The following is a 15495-nucleotide window of genomic DNA, read 5'->3' as shown; positions in this document are numbered from 1 at the left end:
GGAATATGAGGCCCCAGCCGGAATTTGAGCCCCGAGCAGTTCGAATTAAACTCCCAACCTGCTCTCTCATGTGTGGGCTTGCTGTGCGTGCGGGTGGGGCAGCATCTAGGGGAAACGACCAGGGCCGTTAATGACACCGACAAACTCTCCCTCGGCCTCCAGGCCTGGCTCAGCTTTTCCATTGACTCAGAGGAGCCTGGGTTGCTGCGAAACGCCATCGGCAGCTGCCAGGAAGCACACTTGGCGTGTGGGTTGCCACAGCGACACGGCTCCCCGACTTCCCCTGCTCCAAGGACCAGCCACTGCCTCACCGGCTTCCTGTTTTCACTGCCACACACTTCACTCCAAACCAGTCAGGCCTTTGCCCTGGCTTTTGGGATTTTCCAGCATCCCTGTCCTGTACATAAGGGGACACACACTGTACTGAAAAGGAAAAGCAACGGAGCGCAGAACAAACTCACCCCTGGGCTCATCACGGAACCCCCTTGCCCGTCTGTGCCGCTCACCAGGCTGTCGGACAAGAGGGCTTTGAGCAACTCAGCTGGAAAAAGCTCTAATTCAGCGGTAGATCTGCCTTGGGGCTGAGTCAGGACCTCTGCATGCAGTTCCCAGCTTTGCCACTAATTCCCTGTGGGACCTTTAACACATTGCACTGGACCTCAGTTTTCCCATCTGCAAAATGACAACTAACTATAAGCCGGTCTTTGCCTATTTAGACTGGGAGTTATTTGGGGCAGAGAGTGTCTCAGGTTGTGTCTGTGCAACACCCAGCACAATGAGGCCTTGATCTCGGTTTGGGCCTTAAATTGCTCTGGTAATATAGATGAGTCTAACAAATGCTGTTTCTGTTATGCAGCATTTCAGGGGTGGATTTTCCCCAGTTTCATTACAAACAGTCCACAGTTCATATCTTCCAGCAGCCCTTTAAAATAAACAACACACACACAGGGTAATAGGGTGAAATTCTCCAGCCTCTGTTATACAGGTCAGACTGGATGAGCTAATAGGCCCCTCTGGCCATACAATCTAACACACACCTGTGCGCATTCTTGTGCACAAACAGACATATACCTTCTTCAGTTTACATACAAGGGAGATTTTTCCAACCCAGGCATGATCTGATCATTGGCCCCAGGCATCTGTCAGCTGTGTCTGCATCTGCCCTCAGAGAGACTGCTCTGCCAATGAGAGCGGGCTTTGATGATCTCATGTTTCCAGGGTGGAACAAACTGATGCTCATTGAGGAACTCTGGGAAGATGGATTTTTCTGCTTAGATGAGCCTCCAACCCTCTTGTTCATGTAGCTGAATTGATTAATCAAAGCAGGGATTTTTTTCTTTTCTTTTTTTTTAAAGAAGAACCGTAAAGCTTTCAAAGCCGGCCATCCCTGCTTTTGCAGGGCCCAGTGATATCGACTGAGTGTTTTTCAGCCTTTAAGGATAGGGTCAGACTGTTGTATCTTTAACAAAGGAAGTTTTTCTCCCCCTGTCCCCGATCAGGCCTTTGAGTTAAATTGGCGTTAACAACAACTAAAACTTTGACTGAGCCTGGATAAAAGCCGCTCCCCATTCCACTCCAGTTTCATTATTTCTCATGGCACAATCTTGCCAATTCTCCACTAGTTCAGGAACAGGCCTGTAAAGATTTTTCTGCTCCCCCCACCCCCCTGGCTAAGCAATCAAAGTGCATGGCTGGTATAAGTATGGGAGAGAGAACCCTGCTTAGCACCTCAGCTATTGTGTTTTGCCGTTCAAGTTGCAAAACCAAACATTTATTTTCCTCATTACAATGTGACGCTGCCAGGAACTATTAGGTAAACACAGGAGCTTTGGTTACACATTTGACTGAAAAAAAGCAAGTCGAGGCAAAACTTGTGTTTAAACAGTGATTTGACAGCAACAAAAAAGAAAAAAAAATCTATCTTTTTTAAGTCTTAGTTAAGCACTTGAGCATATGCTTAACTTTAAGCATCCTTTTAAAAAAAATCCATTTAACTCAAATGCTCGGCAAACAACTGGGAAGAATGCTCTCTTTGTTAAAGATCCTTCCAGCTCCCGGAAGGCTGCTCCCAACTTAGTTCTCTGAGTCCCTCCAGCAGAAGAGAGACTTGACATGTCTGATATTTCTAAAAGCATAAAACCAAGCAGGGACCATTTTAAAAGCCTCTCAGGCCTTTAAACAAAACAAGGCAGGAAAAATATGGGTGTGAGCCCAGTTTACTTTTCCATTTACAAGTGACCTTTAACCCAGCTCTGCCAGGAGGAAAGGAGTGTTTAGACTGAGATTTCCAAAGAAGCCTTTGAAATGTCGCAGGGATGTGGGTGCTTAACTGGCGTAGGCCCCTGGGAAAACCTCAGCCTTTGCGCTTTTATGGTGGTCACCACAGGCCCCATTCGCCTTTGCCCAGCACCTTTGTGCTTGGAGTGTCTTGAAACAGTTTAAAAGTATAAACTGCTGCTTTAAATTTCAGGGGTTTTTCCTGGTTCTGCTTGTAAGAGCTCTGTAGGGAAGCACAAGACTGGATCTAGCAGCAATGGTCACTCTAGGTGGAATGAGCTGTACCTCTGTTTTAGGTTGGGTGACCATATGTCCAGATCTTATAGGGACAGTCCCGATATTTGGGGCTTTTTCTTATATAGGTTCCTATTACCCGCCCCCCATCCCGATTTTTCACACTTGCTATCTGGTCAGCCTAGTTTCATGGAGCAGCCTGTTTTGCCTCTCTCTGTTTTGTGGTTCTTATGTATTATCGCTCTGAATGCTAAGAAATACAGTTGTGTTGTTATGACCTTCCAGTAAGAGAATTTATGTTTTTATCTAATGTCTTTGTGTTCAAGCCGTGATTGCAACACGGCTGTCTTTTACACCAGTGCAAAGTGAGTGCAACAATGCTACCAGTGTGATGCAGCAGCGTTTCACATCCCACTCTGCAAGGAGGTGGCGAATCAAGCCTCATGGAGAAACTTTCTCCACTTTGAGGAAGGGGGCTGCTCTGTGCACCACTCGTGTCCCCTGTGCACATGGATGAATATCACCCTCTGTCCTGCTCTTCAGGTTTATCATGGAGGCAGCCCTGGCCTTCAGACACACCCCTCAAATTTGTGAAATGGGTGTGAGGAGATCAGTGTGGCTCTTTAGCCCTCTCCAGTGGCTAAAGAACGGAGCCTGATAAATCTGCTACTGCCTAAAAGCTAATGACGGCTGGTCTACACTACGGGCTAAAATCGATTTTAGATACGCAATTTCAGCTACGTGAATAATGTAGCTGAAGTCGAATATCTAAAATCGATTTACTCACCCGTCCTCACCGCGCGGGATCGATGTCCGCGGCTCGCCATGTCGATTCCGGAACTCCGTTGGGGTTGGTGGAGTTCCGGAATCGATATAAGCGTGTCAGGGATCGATATATCCCGTCTAGATCAGACGCGATATATCGATCCCCGAGCAATCGATTTTAACGCGCCAATACGGTGCGTAGTCGAGACGTGGCGTGAGTCACGTGGTCTTTTAGCTCAAGCTGGAGAGGCTGGTGCTTTTAGATCCAGAAATCCTGGGTTCAGTCTCTGCCAACGATCCATCCGTGGGGGTCGTCAAGCCACTTGCATCTAAGCAAGAGCAGAATTTGTCACAAAAAGGGGTGTTCAGTCTTTTGTGTTTGATTATGATCTACACAACAAATACCATGAATAAGGCTAAGTTTTAGTCACGGGTATTTTTAGTAAAAGTCATGGGCAGGTCACAGGCAGTAAACAAAAATTCATGGACCGTAACCTGTCCATGACTTGTACTATACCCCTGACTAAAACTTGGCCGGGAGTGCTCTGAGGGGGCGGTCCGGAGACACCACTGGTTGGGGCGGGGCAGTGCCTCTAGGCAGGGGCAGTCTGCAGACCCCCCGGCCCCTTTGCCTAGGAGCTAGAGGGACATGCTGGCCGCTTTCAGGGAACCCCTCTGCCCCCGAGAGGGAAGCGCCACCCCACACCCCAACCCCCAGCCCTGAGCCCCCTCCTACACCCAAACTGCCCCAGCAGTGGCTGGTGCAACTGGCCCAGGGGCTGCCTGATCTGCTTGGGCCACCCCAAAATCAGCTGCACTGGCTGCTGCAGAAGTCATGGAATCCTTAACTGTGAATAGAGGGTGGATGGGTGGGTTCTAAAATATACACCACCATGAGCAGGGGGAAGTGTGTGTGTGTGTGTTAAAGTACACACACACACACACACACACACACACACACACACACACACACACACACACACACAACACAGCTCAGGAAAGCACACACATTTAATCCTTAAAATACAAGATTATCAGAATTACAAAAACAAAAAACTTTGGTTACGTAGTATTTCTCTCTTTTCATACAATTTTGAAATTAATTTTGAAACACAGCATATTTTAGTAGACCTGTGGCCTAAGTAAAAACACAACACTCCAAAAGTGTTGGAAGGGAAATTACCATATCAAATAATTAAAAAAAGACTAACAAAACTGTACCATCAGAAAGCACTGCCAGCTGAGAGCAGCGGCCCATCCTGCCGCAGATGGGCTTGCCAAGAATGGAACAGAAAGGCTTACGGACCCACTGCGACGACTCTGAGGTTCTCATTGGTTCTCTTGCTAAAATGTGATTTATACAATGCTACATTGGATGAAAAATCAAACCACATTCTCTTCACTGTGCCCCAGACCCCTCCATTTAAATAAAGCTGCTTCTCATCTTATTTTGCCATTATTACATACTGTATATTACTTCAGCTGATGTCCAGATTAACAGGTGAAACTGACACCCCCCTCCAAAGACACGTCCAACCCCGATTCAGGAAAGCACTTAGGCACGTGTTTAACTTTTAGCACCCTTCCCGAATAGGGCTGCTTTCCTAAATCAGGGCGTGGAGACCAATTTTGCTGGCTTATGTGATGCATTAACCTTGGTGCTGCTCCCCTAACCTTGCGCAAGGGTGAATTAAACCCCAGCTCTGATAGAACTGAGAGTTTCCCTACCCTACGCCCCACAAGTTCTATATCTTCCTTCCCTAACCCCTCACACAAAGCAGATTTTCTTTACCCCACGGATCGCAAACGCATCCTGGTTCTTTTGATTACCATGTGGGACAGCCTGAGCTGGGAGCTCCTGAATCATACCCCAGTGGACACCAACTCGATGGCAGGACAGATCCCCCGCTGTGCCTCACTTTCCCCCAGCTGCACAGCAAGTATAATGACCACACTCACCCAGAGGGGTGCTGCAAAGACTAGTTCGAAAAGGGCTATGTAATGTCACCCCCAACTCTAGCATCCAATTGTACCTGGCAGATACTAAAGCTTTCATTGAACCCTCCAGGGCCTTTCTGCCTCCCTGCTCTTTAGGGCAGATTTTCTGTTCTGTGTTTTTACGGCGCCTAGCACCATGGGGTCTTGGTCAGTGACTGGGGCTCCTGCATGCCACTGCAATACACATAAAGAGGGAGATCACACCCTGCACACCTGGTTCTGTCTTATTTCTGGTGCACGATTGACAGCCTCTGAGCCTGAACCTCTCGAGGCGTCCTCCCTAAATAAGGATGCACGTTGCTTTCATAGAGACAGCATTACAGCTACAAACCCGAGAGGGATTCAGGCACAGGGTATCGGCCATCGGTGCAGCTCCCAGGCCCACCTGTTCGAGCCTTTGCTTGTGGGATATACAGACAGACACAGACAGTAGTGTAGGAGGCTCAGGGCTCCGCCACAAGAGGGTCTCTCTAGGGTGCATGTCCGATAGAGACGTACCGTGGTTAGATCATTCACAAGACGAAAAGGAGGAGGGGAATTCATGACGCACTGAGGAACGTGTCTGGGATTTTAGCACCCGAGGCTTATTGACAGCCACCACAGACAAAGGGGTTATACGGGGGTCGGACTATGGGATCAGGGAGTTTTTCCCTTCATGCAAGTGCCCCGGAGAGTGGACCTGGTTTGGGGGCACACGTGGTTACTTGCTAACCTGCAGTGTCAGTACCTGAGGCCTTTTTAGGAGTCACAGGCCATTACAGTTATCACGTGAGAGCCCAGAATGACAATTCTGGGGAACACCAGTTCCTGGGTGCCAGGTGCACCAGAATCACCGCCCCAGGATGAAAGTCCATCCTTAGCAATGAAAGCACCAGCAGGGTGGTGGACAATGGCCATTTCCAAGGAACAGAGCCTGGAAGAGATTTCGAGGCCAGATTTTCTGGTTTTTGCAGGGTTTGCACTGCTTTAACAATATTGGTTAAAAAAACAATTTAACTTGAACTGGTGCAAATTTCCCATGTGGACAAGGCCTCAAGCAATCTGAGCTGCCAGCCCACAGAATCACAGACATGAAACCGCCCCTGAAATCAAGTGAGCCCACACCAAAAGAGGCCGAGTTAAGGGCAAGCTGATAGTGTGGCCCCTTCGATAGTTTAATGAATAGTCGCCACCTAGAAAGTACCTTGTTCGTCACCTTCAACTATCAGCAAAAGATTAACGGCTACTTTCCAAAGGCAACTATGCGAGGTACGTGTCTAGGTACCGAACATGCCCCCGGGAAGGTGAGCAGTAGCGTTAACACAACTGGCTTTACCAATTAAAGTGACATTAAACAGAGACAGTAAAAATGACCCGAGCTGTGGGTCACAGACGCACCCTGCCAGTCCCCCCAGAAGAAACGGACACACTGGGGCATTCTGCATCATCCTTTCCCCACCTGCAGGTCGGACCGTGCCAAGGCACGGGGAGCTCACTCTCCAGCAGGACGGTAAAGACAACAGCCTGGGATTCTGGGGTTACTCCCTCTCAGTGACTCGGAAACAAACACGCTCAATTCACGAGCGCCGAGGAGTTTTTTTTTCTCATTGTGAGCTCTGCAAACTCAGCCAGGGCTCCAAAAGTCAAGGCAGGCTCCTTCCTTCTTGTGCACCCACCCCGGGGTGGGGGGAGGAACAACAGAAAAAGCCCCCTAGAACCTGTAACTGGAAATCAGTAACAATTCCACAGATGATGCCCAAGGAGGAACAGACCCCAGCCCCCTCCCTGCAGAGGCAGCCTGGCCCCAGTTTGCTAACAGGACCCCAACCCCAGGGGCAGCTCCAGGCACCAGCACCCCAAATGTGTGCCAGGGGCGGCAAGCCGCGGGGGGCGCTCTGCCGGTCGCTGCGAGGGCGACAGGCAGGTTGCCTTCGGTGGCATGCCTGCACAGGGTCCGCCGGTCCTGCGGCTTCGGCTGACCTCCCGCGGGCTGCCACCGAATCCGCGGGACCGGGGTGGCCTGCCTGCCATGCTTGGGGCAGCAAAATACCTAGAGTCACTCCTGCCCAACCCTGTTTGTCCTGGCTGTGGGACCAGCCCCCTTTCACAGTCACCTTCCAGGGCAGCTTTAGGAACCAATTCAGAAGAAACTCTTTCACACAACCCCTGGACGGCTGGCTGGAATTCACTGCCCCAGGGGGTCAGTTTCCAAAGCCATCCAGCCAGGGTTTCAAAGGGATTGGACAATCACGACCACAGATAAGGGGGAAGTTGTGATGGAAGAGTTTTCACAGCTGACTGGGTCACATGGGCCGGGGGAAGAGGAGACGGGAGAGAAGTTCCTCTCCTTTATTGCTGTTCCCCGAGGGGGATTCTGGATGGAAACAAAGCTGCCAAATCCACAGAGGGTTCAAGGAGAGTGTGGCCAAGATCCCTCCTCCCACGATGTCAGTCCAGGGACAGGGATGCACAGGGTAAGCCTGTGCACACAGAAATGGGACATAGCGTGGAATGGGACTCAGTGGCTGCTGAACCTGGGCGTTCTTCCACATAACACGGCACAACTGCTCATGATGTAGGGCACAGCGACGCAAGAGGCGGCTGCGGCTGCGCCAGGGCAGAGTTTAAAGAAATCACTGTAACAGAGAAGGAGGTGGTCCTTGTGGGCACAGTCCGGTCAGGATCAAACCTCCGGGTGCCTTTAAAGTGGAGCTGCACTTCGCACTGGGGGGTGCCACTCTGCTGGCATTTTGTTTGGCTTTCCTATGAAATCCCCTGCTGGAGAAGTTGCTCCACAGAGGTCAGTTCCAGAGCATCGCTGACAAAAGAGCCTGCATCTGGCTTTTATTGCTGAGGCCGGGGTCCACGTCAGACAGCTGGACGTGTTTCGTCCACACACAGAAAGAGGCCGCGCACCTAATCCCAGAGTGCCAGGATTGCAATCACGTCGCTGAAACCCGAGCAGGCACCAGCCCCGGTGTCATTTCTTCTCGGGGCTGCTGCTGGTGGAGGGGCGCACCACCATGATGTGGCTGAACTTCTCGAAGATCGCCTCTGCCGACAGCTTGGGCAGCCCCCTGTCCAGAGGGCACTCATCTACCAGGCTGTTCATGGGGGTGGGAGGCAATGGGGCATCGTCCTCCAGCAGGGCATCCCCATGCCTCGGGTATCTGGCAGGATCTCTCCTGCCCCTTGGCTCGTACTCCGGGGCACCCACTTCGCCAGCCACATCCGAGTCCTCTGGGTTCTCGTCACTTTCGCCGCAACCGGCAGAGGCGTCTTTCGGCTCCGGTCTCGTCGTGCCACAGGAATCTGTGTCCGCGGGATGCATGGGGCCAGCCGTTATGCCCTGCTCCCTCAGGAAGTCTTTAAGGATCGGGAGGACTTTCTTACGCGATGCGACTGTGTTGCCTTGGTGGTAGGCACAGATGTTGGGGTAGAGGCTCCCCAGAGGGGAGAGGTCCAGGGGCGGGTTGTTAGCGCACTCCAGAACGCCACACACCTAGTGGGGACAGAAACACGAGGGGGTGAGGAGCCGGCTGGGAACCAAAGACCTTCCCAAAGGCTGAACCTGCTGTCACAACACAGCCGGGATGGGATCATGACATGCATAGTGACAGCAAAGCTGGAGCTGAGGCTCACCCTGTCTGTTCTGGGCTGAGCCCCCATAGTTCCCCTCCTACATTTCTGCCGCTTGGGGCACTAGCCATGTAATTCAGATACACTCAGGGCCAGAAGAAGGCTCCGGGGGGATATGCTTGCTCTATATAAATATATCAGGGGGATTAACTTTAGGGAGGGAGAGGAATTATTTAAGCTTAGTACTAATGGTAGACACAAGGTCAATGGGTACAAACTGACACTAGGAAGTTCAGACTTGATTAGATGAGGTTTTTAACCATTAGAGGAGTGAAGTTGAACGCTTCCAAGGGGAGTAGTGGGGGCAAAAGACATATTCTGGCTTTAAGACTAAGCTGATAAGTTTATGGAAGGATGATATGAATAGGATAGTTTATGTTGGCAATTGTTCTTGGATTATCAGCAGATAGGTCGCTCATGGTCTGCGATGGGATGTTGGATGGAATGGGAGTTACTGCAGAGAATTTGCATGACTGCTGGCTGGGAGCCCTGCCCACATGCTCAGGGTTAGCTGATCGTCAAATTTGGGCGGGGAGGCGAAATTTGTCCTGCCGGGCAATGTGGCAGAGGCTCTGGAGGTTTTTCGCCTTCCTCTGCAGCGTGGGGCATGGGTCACTTGCTGGTGGATTCTCTGCTTGGGGTTTTTATAGAAATGGGTGGGTGAGATTCTGTGGCCTGCTTCGTGCAGGAGGTCAGACTAGATGATCATATTGGTCCCTTCTGACCTATGAGTCTATGAGATCCTCCACTGGTGTAAACTGGCACAGCTCCACAGATTTACACCATTTGAGGGGAGATGGAATTATAGAGCTTGCCTCACACTGATTGGACCCTGGGCGAGAGCCCCATTCTGCTGCACCACATCTGCAAAGCCAGGTGTGGCCCCAGGGTGTGAGCAGAGCCCAGAGCTAGGGTCACTGCGCTCAGTGCTCCCAGCCGGGCCCTTCTGATCCCAGGGCTGCTCTCCCCGCAAGCTTGGATACAGCTCCCAGGGTGCTCAGTCTGTTGGACAGCAGGCCAGATCCTCAGCTGGTGTCAGTCAGCACATCCCAAGAGAGCGACGCTGATTTACACCAGCCGGGGATCTGGCCCGTGGACTCCAATGGCGCTGTGGCGGATTTACAGCAGCCGGGGATCTGGCCCGCAGACTCCAAAGCAACTACACTTCTTAGAATAGTTGAGCGTCAGAGTCCAAGTTTCCTGTGCCTGGGCAACCGGACAAACGAGAGAAAACGCACGCGCCCCCCACAGCCCAGGGAAAGGTTTCACGCTTGCCCAGACAACACGGTCGCTGTGGGGTTAAGCGAGAGGCACCATAAGCATAGTGTTAAGGAACAAGTGCAATCAGTGGACACTAACTGGGAGGGTAGATGTGTGTGTGTCGGGGGGGACGACAGGCTGGGTTCGAATGATCGACAGTCGGCTTGTATCTGCCCAGTCCAGCCTCTGGATTCAGCCTCCAGAGGCAAAGCACCGGGTGCAGCAGACTCCAAGGGTACACTTCAGGGCAGGATCACACGGAGGGCATATCCCTTTGGAACAGAGCCAGTTGAAGGGATGAAAAAAGGAGCCTCTTACCTCCCATCTCTCAGGCCGCCATCTCCCGCTCGGTCCCCTCAGCTGCTGTGATCTCTGACCCACCCGGGCGATTAGCCTGCGATCCCTCCCACGGCTTTAAACCTTTGACCACAGTTAATGAGTGACAAGTGATGGCGCAGGATCCAACGGAGGGGAGGGGAGCCGTTGCTGCACAGCAGGGGATGGGGGGAGTAAACACAGCCTCCTCCCTCACTCTTGTGGTATGTTCTCGCCGGGCTCTGGGAAGCACTGAAGCAAACTCTGCAGGCACGTGGGCTGCTGCGTTGGGGGCAGCTTCGGAGCCGAAGGGTGAATGCCGACGCTGGCACAGCTCATCAGCTACCCCACCGGCTATGGGAGCAACCGTGGCATGAACAAGCTCTGATGGGCAGGGGATGGGGGGGCTGCAGTGCTGAGTCTTGGGGGAGGGGGATTCGGAGAGACCTAGAAAAACCCACCAAGGTGGCCGGGGGAGAAGAACAGGGCTCTCAAGCAGTTTTGCTTCCACTTGGGTGGAGAGTGACTCGGCTGGGAGCTTGGCACATCAGGCGGGTGAGCAGGTTTCAGAGTGGATGGTGCTTGGAACCTGACAGCCGTGGAAGGTGCTGGAACAGCTCGTGCACCTGGGCCCCGATTCAGCAAAGCGCTTGGGCGGCTGTTTCGTAAGGCACTGACTCCCATAGGACTCCAATGCTCTGCTGAGCCGGGGGCCGAGGCCGCAGGAGGGTGGGGACTGGTGTAACCAAGGGAAGCATCTCTGGGAAAGCAGCGGGCTGGGAACGCCAGTCCCCTCTGTGAGATTTCTGTAACGCCTGTCGCTGTCAGAGCTAAAGCTGTCTTGCATCTGGACTCCACTCAGAAGCATCTCAACTGGGCAGGCACTGAACAGGTCACCAATGCTTTTTTGGCAGGGTAAAGAGTGTGCTGGTCCTTTAAGGGAAGCTACAGCCCAGCATGCTGATCTGGAAGACCAAGGCTGAGCTGGGAATTCACAAGTCCAGGAGCACCCAGAGAGTCTGATACCCAGTGGGGGCTCTTCCTACAGGCAGCTCTCTTGTGTTTTACATTGGACAGACAAAACCCCCAGATCTCAAGCTTTGGCTCCCAAACCCCTGTACGCTCTGCCCCATTTGCAGCGGGAGCAAATTGGTTTCTGCTCTGGGCTCTTTGCAGAAGCAACTAGCCATGGTCCCGTTCCTCCCCTTGCTGCATTTCTAGGAGGTTCCCAAGGTGAGGGCGGCAGGGAGGGGCAGCTTTGGGGGCAGGGATTATTGAGGTCAAGCAACGGCCAGACTAGAGCAATCGGCCACTATGAGAACAAGTCAGAGAAGTGCTTTACTGGGTCAGAACTTAAGACACACATGTCTAGAAAACATGACCTATGAGGGAAGACTGAAAAAATTGGGTTTGTCTAGTCTGGAGAAGAGAAGACTGAGTGGGGCCAAGATAGCAGTTTCCAAGTTCATAAAAGTTTGTTACAAGGAGGAGGGAGAAATATTGTTCTCATTAACCTCTGAGGACAGGACAAGAAGCAATGGGCTTAAATTGCAGGAAGGGCAGTTTAGGTTGGACATTAGGAAAAACCTCCTAACTGTCAGGGTGGTTAAGCGCTGGAATAAATTGCCTAGGGAGATTGTGGAATCTCCATCACTGGGGAGTTTTAAGAGCAGGTTGGACAAACCCATGCCAGGGATGGTCTAGATAATACTCAGTCCTGCCACAAGTGCAGGTCACTGGACTAGATGACCTCTCAAGGTCCCTTCCAGTCCTACAATTCTATGTGACTGAAGTTAAGCACCTGTTTAAATGCAGTGCAGGATCAGGACGCAAACAGGGGATTTAGCGTTTGCAGGCAGGAATCACAGTGTCTTTAGTTTGTTATACGCATGGGCTGCTGAGACTGGCCACTGAGAGAGGGTGCCCGGCTCTGGAATATCCCTTGAGAATGTGAGGGCAGAGCCCAGGCAGGCAGGCGGCATGCCCCAACTATGCTTACCGCTGTCCGCACCGCCGGGTGCTGGCTGTACACCGCGAGCTGCCGGAATGGCTCGTTCCACTCATTGAAGGATATCGTCATGGCTACCAACCCGCCGTAGCCGTGCCGCTGGCAGAAGGCGCACAGGTCCTGTTGCAAGCCAGGCCGCTGCAGGAAGGCCTAGGCAAGGACAGCGATTGGCGTCAGAGTCCAGAAGGCACAGCCACGCAACGGGACAGGATGGCTGGCAATGCTGCCAGCTCCTCTCCATCTTACTACCCTGTCCTCCTCCCCGCCCCCAGCACCACCCCTCTTGTCTCATGGACCTGCTCTGCCTGAACTGTTCAGACTGCAGGCTCCTTGGAGAAGGGATGTTTATTTGGCAGCAGTGGGGTCTAGTGGATAGGGCGACAGACTGGGATGCATGAGACCTGGGTTCTATTCCCAGCTCCGCCACTAGCCTGCTGGGTGACCTTGGGCAAGTTCCCTCGCTGTGACTCAGTTCCTCACCTGTATTATGGGGATAACAGCATTGCTCTGCTTCAGAGGCGGGTTGTGAGGGGAGGTGCTCAGATACTACACAGACCAAGTACCACAGAGAGATAGAAAACCCTCCACTGCCCTGCAAGGTAGATAGGCAGCTTTATCCCCACTTCACTGGCAGAGCTAGGGAGAGAACTCAGGAGCTCACAATCCTGGGATCAGCTTCTTCCCACTTGCACAGGGTAACATTTAAATGGCAAAATGCACAGACACCCAGTGGACGAAAACTGCTTTCACTCCTGGGCTCTATTCTCAGCTCCGCCACCGACTCCCTCCATGGTCCGGGGCAAGTCACTTCACTTCCCTGTGCCTCGGTATCCCCACGTTGCATTGATCCTTACCTCCAGCGTCACATACACAGCACTGATGGCAAGAACGAGCCCGTCACTCGACAGCACCTTAAGGTCCTTTCGCAGCATTTGGTCTGTAGTGAGCCCTGGAAAAACGAGAGGGGCAAGCGTGAGTGAAGAGGGACATTCGTTCCCACCGGGAGCTTGGATCACTTCCGGGGAGCTTTGTGTTTTGATGCTCCAAAAGCCTCAGACAGCACTCACAAACACAACCCTCTGACCACACTGCTAGGTGGATTCTTGGACTGTTTTCAGATTAATTCAGATACTCGTCTGATTTAGTGCCTCCAACTATCTAAGCTCCATCCAGCCCCTGCCCTCCCCATCCGTCCCATTTGATCCCCCATCAATCCATGAAAAGCCGGTACCTGACACATCAAACTTGGCTGTCTGCAGAGCCTCAAACAGGACGTTCCTTTCTGGGAGGTCTGGGAACTTGGATTCCAACAGGGCCACGTACTGAGTGTCTTTGGGAGTCACTTTCCCAGCTTCTGGAGTCATATTGACACAATCCAGAATTATTGTACCTTTGAAGCAAAGGAAGCAGCAGTTGACACAGAAACACAGTGTGCTGTGAGCCAAGCCGCGAGAAAACAGAGACCATACACAGTTGTCGTGGTCTTAGACATGAGCTGGGAAGTTAGAGCCTCTGGGTCTAGACAGGTGCTTTGAAATATCTCCCCTAGGCAAAGCCATGATGCAGTAAACTGGCCTTGCAAGAGTCCAGGATTTGCTGCTTCCTGGGTTGGTGCAGATGCAGCCCTGCTGAGCATGCTGCTGCTTAGGGGCCGGTTTTACAGCCAGCAGGATACAGCCTGGGGCACGGGCCTGGTATTTGCGGCTGTGGGTCTCCGCCCCAGAATGCTACACCCATCCCTGAACATCAAAGCCTGCTGGCACTGCTCTCACCATGCAGCAGGGCGGCCGTCTGTCTGTCCAACAGCTCCGCTGGGCCCTGCACGATCCTCTCCGCCACCAGTGTGGCACAGGAGCCCACCAGCTCCGCGGTGACTCTGCACCGAGGTTCCCTCTCCAGGGGCCGATGGTCGATCACCTCAATCACTGCCTCCTCCAGGGCTGCATCTCCGCTGGGCGGGCGAGATGGGAAAGTGAGCGGTGCCGCCCATGAGAGCGCCCCTCTCTGGAGAGACGGATGCAGGCCAGGAAAGGCCCTGGTTTCGTCCCCAGGCATTTCTCTCTGCAATTTCTCTCCCCACCCCCGCCCCAAAACAAGGGACTTACGGTCAATAGAGTCACCCCAGGGATGGATCCTGTCCTTTTGGCGTCACCATCCACCCCAGAGCATCCAAGCGCGTTATGGCGCACCCTGGTGGGCGTTATTGTGTATTTATAGCATCACCCTGGGGATGGACCAAAAATTCCTCCTCTCTCAGGCTCTTTTCCTGCTCCCCGAATCAAAAAAGGCCAATGCGGGGAGCTTATTTCCTCTACACTGAAAATATACTGACATACACATGCAAAGGAGCTGGGCTGAAGGTGGTCCTGCAGCGAGGGGAGAGAGGTTTCAGCCCCTAAACAGAGAAAGGATGGTATGGCACCTGGGGGGTGTGGGGGTGAGGCTAGGGTAGCCGTGCAGAGGGGGAGACAATACACAGAGCATGGGCAGGGGTGAGGGTGGTGGCAAGGCGGGCACAGGAAAGGCTGGTAGACGCATGTAGAAGATGAAGGGGGAATGCCATCATGCTCAGGTTCCCAGCGATGCAGGGGAAGGCTGTGCAAACCAGAGCACCCAGGGATGCAGAACAGCTGTGGGGAAGCCGCAGCTCCTGTCTATAGGCCCCTTCCAGCCATGAGAACTCTCCCGGCTCCTCCCAAGTAATCTGAAGGGCTCTTGAGCTTGTCTGGACGTCAGATCCACTCTGGTGGGTAACAGTCCACCCTGCCCAAGCTCTCTGTGCCTTGTTCCATGCTGACCTCTGTGTGCAGAGAGCTGTCCCTGGGAAAGACCCGTCTCTTTCCCAGTACCCATGAAACGTGAGCCAACTGCAAGATTAGGAATATTTTAAAGCGAGTCACTCGCTCCTCCCGGGGTTCCCACTGCCCCTTGTGTACCGGTCTTGCATAATTCAGCAAAGATGCCATCCACTCCATGGACAAGACAGTCCCTCTGTTTATAATGCTAAGCAATTTCATCTA

The 15495-nt window shown here is 52.6% G+C and overlaps 1 protein-coding gene across 2 annotated transcripts; it reads right to left on the bottom strand.

Moving 5' to 3' along the window:
- Nucleotides 1-7358: 7358 nt before the first annotated feature.
- PRUNE1 (prune exopolyphosphatase 1) lies at nucleotides 7359-15459 on the bottom strand. Of its 2 annotated transcripts, XM_075071090.1 has the most exons (6): nucleotides 15412-15459; nucleotides 14248-14426; nucleotides 13707-13865; nucleotides 13330-13424; nucleotides 12467-12625; nucleotides 7359-8755 (listed from the first exon to the last, which is right to left on the bottom strand). In XM_075071090.1, exons 1-6 carry the CDS (start codon nucleotides 15420-15422, stop codon nucleotides 8234-8236), a joined length of 1125 nt encoding a protein of 374 aa, XP_074927191.1. In that variant the 5' UTR covers nucleotides 15423-15459; the 3' UTR covers nucleotides 7359-8233. The 2 variants fall into 2 exon arrangements, with proteins under 2 accessions (XP_074927191.1, XP_032623878.2); XM_032767987.2 differs by lacking the exon at nucleotides 15412-15459 and having other exon boundaries at nucleotides 14248-14996.
- Between the last annotated feature and the right edge of the window lie 36 nt (nucleotides 15460-15495).

This window comes from Chelonoidis abingdonii, chromosome 11 (genome assembly GCF_003597395.2).
Source record: "Chelonoidis abingdonii isolate Lonesome George chromosome 11, CheloAbing_2.0, whole genome shotgun sequence".
Taxonomy (NCBI): domain Eukaryota; kingdom Metazoa; phylum Chordata; order Testudines; family Testudinidae; genus Chelonoidis; species Chelonoidis abingdonii.
Note: the sequence above shows the minus strand (reverse complement) of the source record. Positions and strands in the feature narration are given on the sequence as shown.

What these genes read in the sequence shown, in the direction of transcription:
- PRUNE1 (XM_032767987.2), bottom strand. Translation starts at nt 14,530, where the DNA reads ATGCCTGGGGACGAAACCAGGGCCTTTCCTGGCCTGCATCCGTCTCTC. An exon ending in CTGTGTATGTGACGCTGGAG is followed by an intron (nt 12,626 to 13,329) that starts GTAAGGATCAAT and finishes GTCCTTGCCTAG; the next exon opens with GCCTTCCTGCAGCGGCCTGG. An exon ending in ACCCGGCGGTGCGGACAGCG is followed by an intron (nt 8,756 to 12,466) that starts GTAAGCATAGTT and finishes TGTCCCCACTAG; the next exon opens with GTGTGTGGCGTTCTGGAGTG.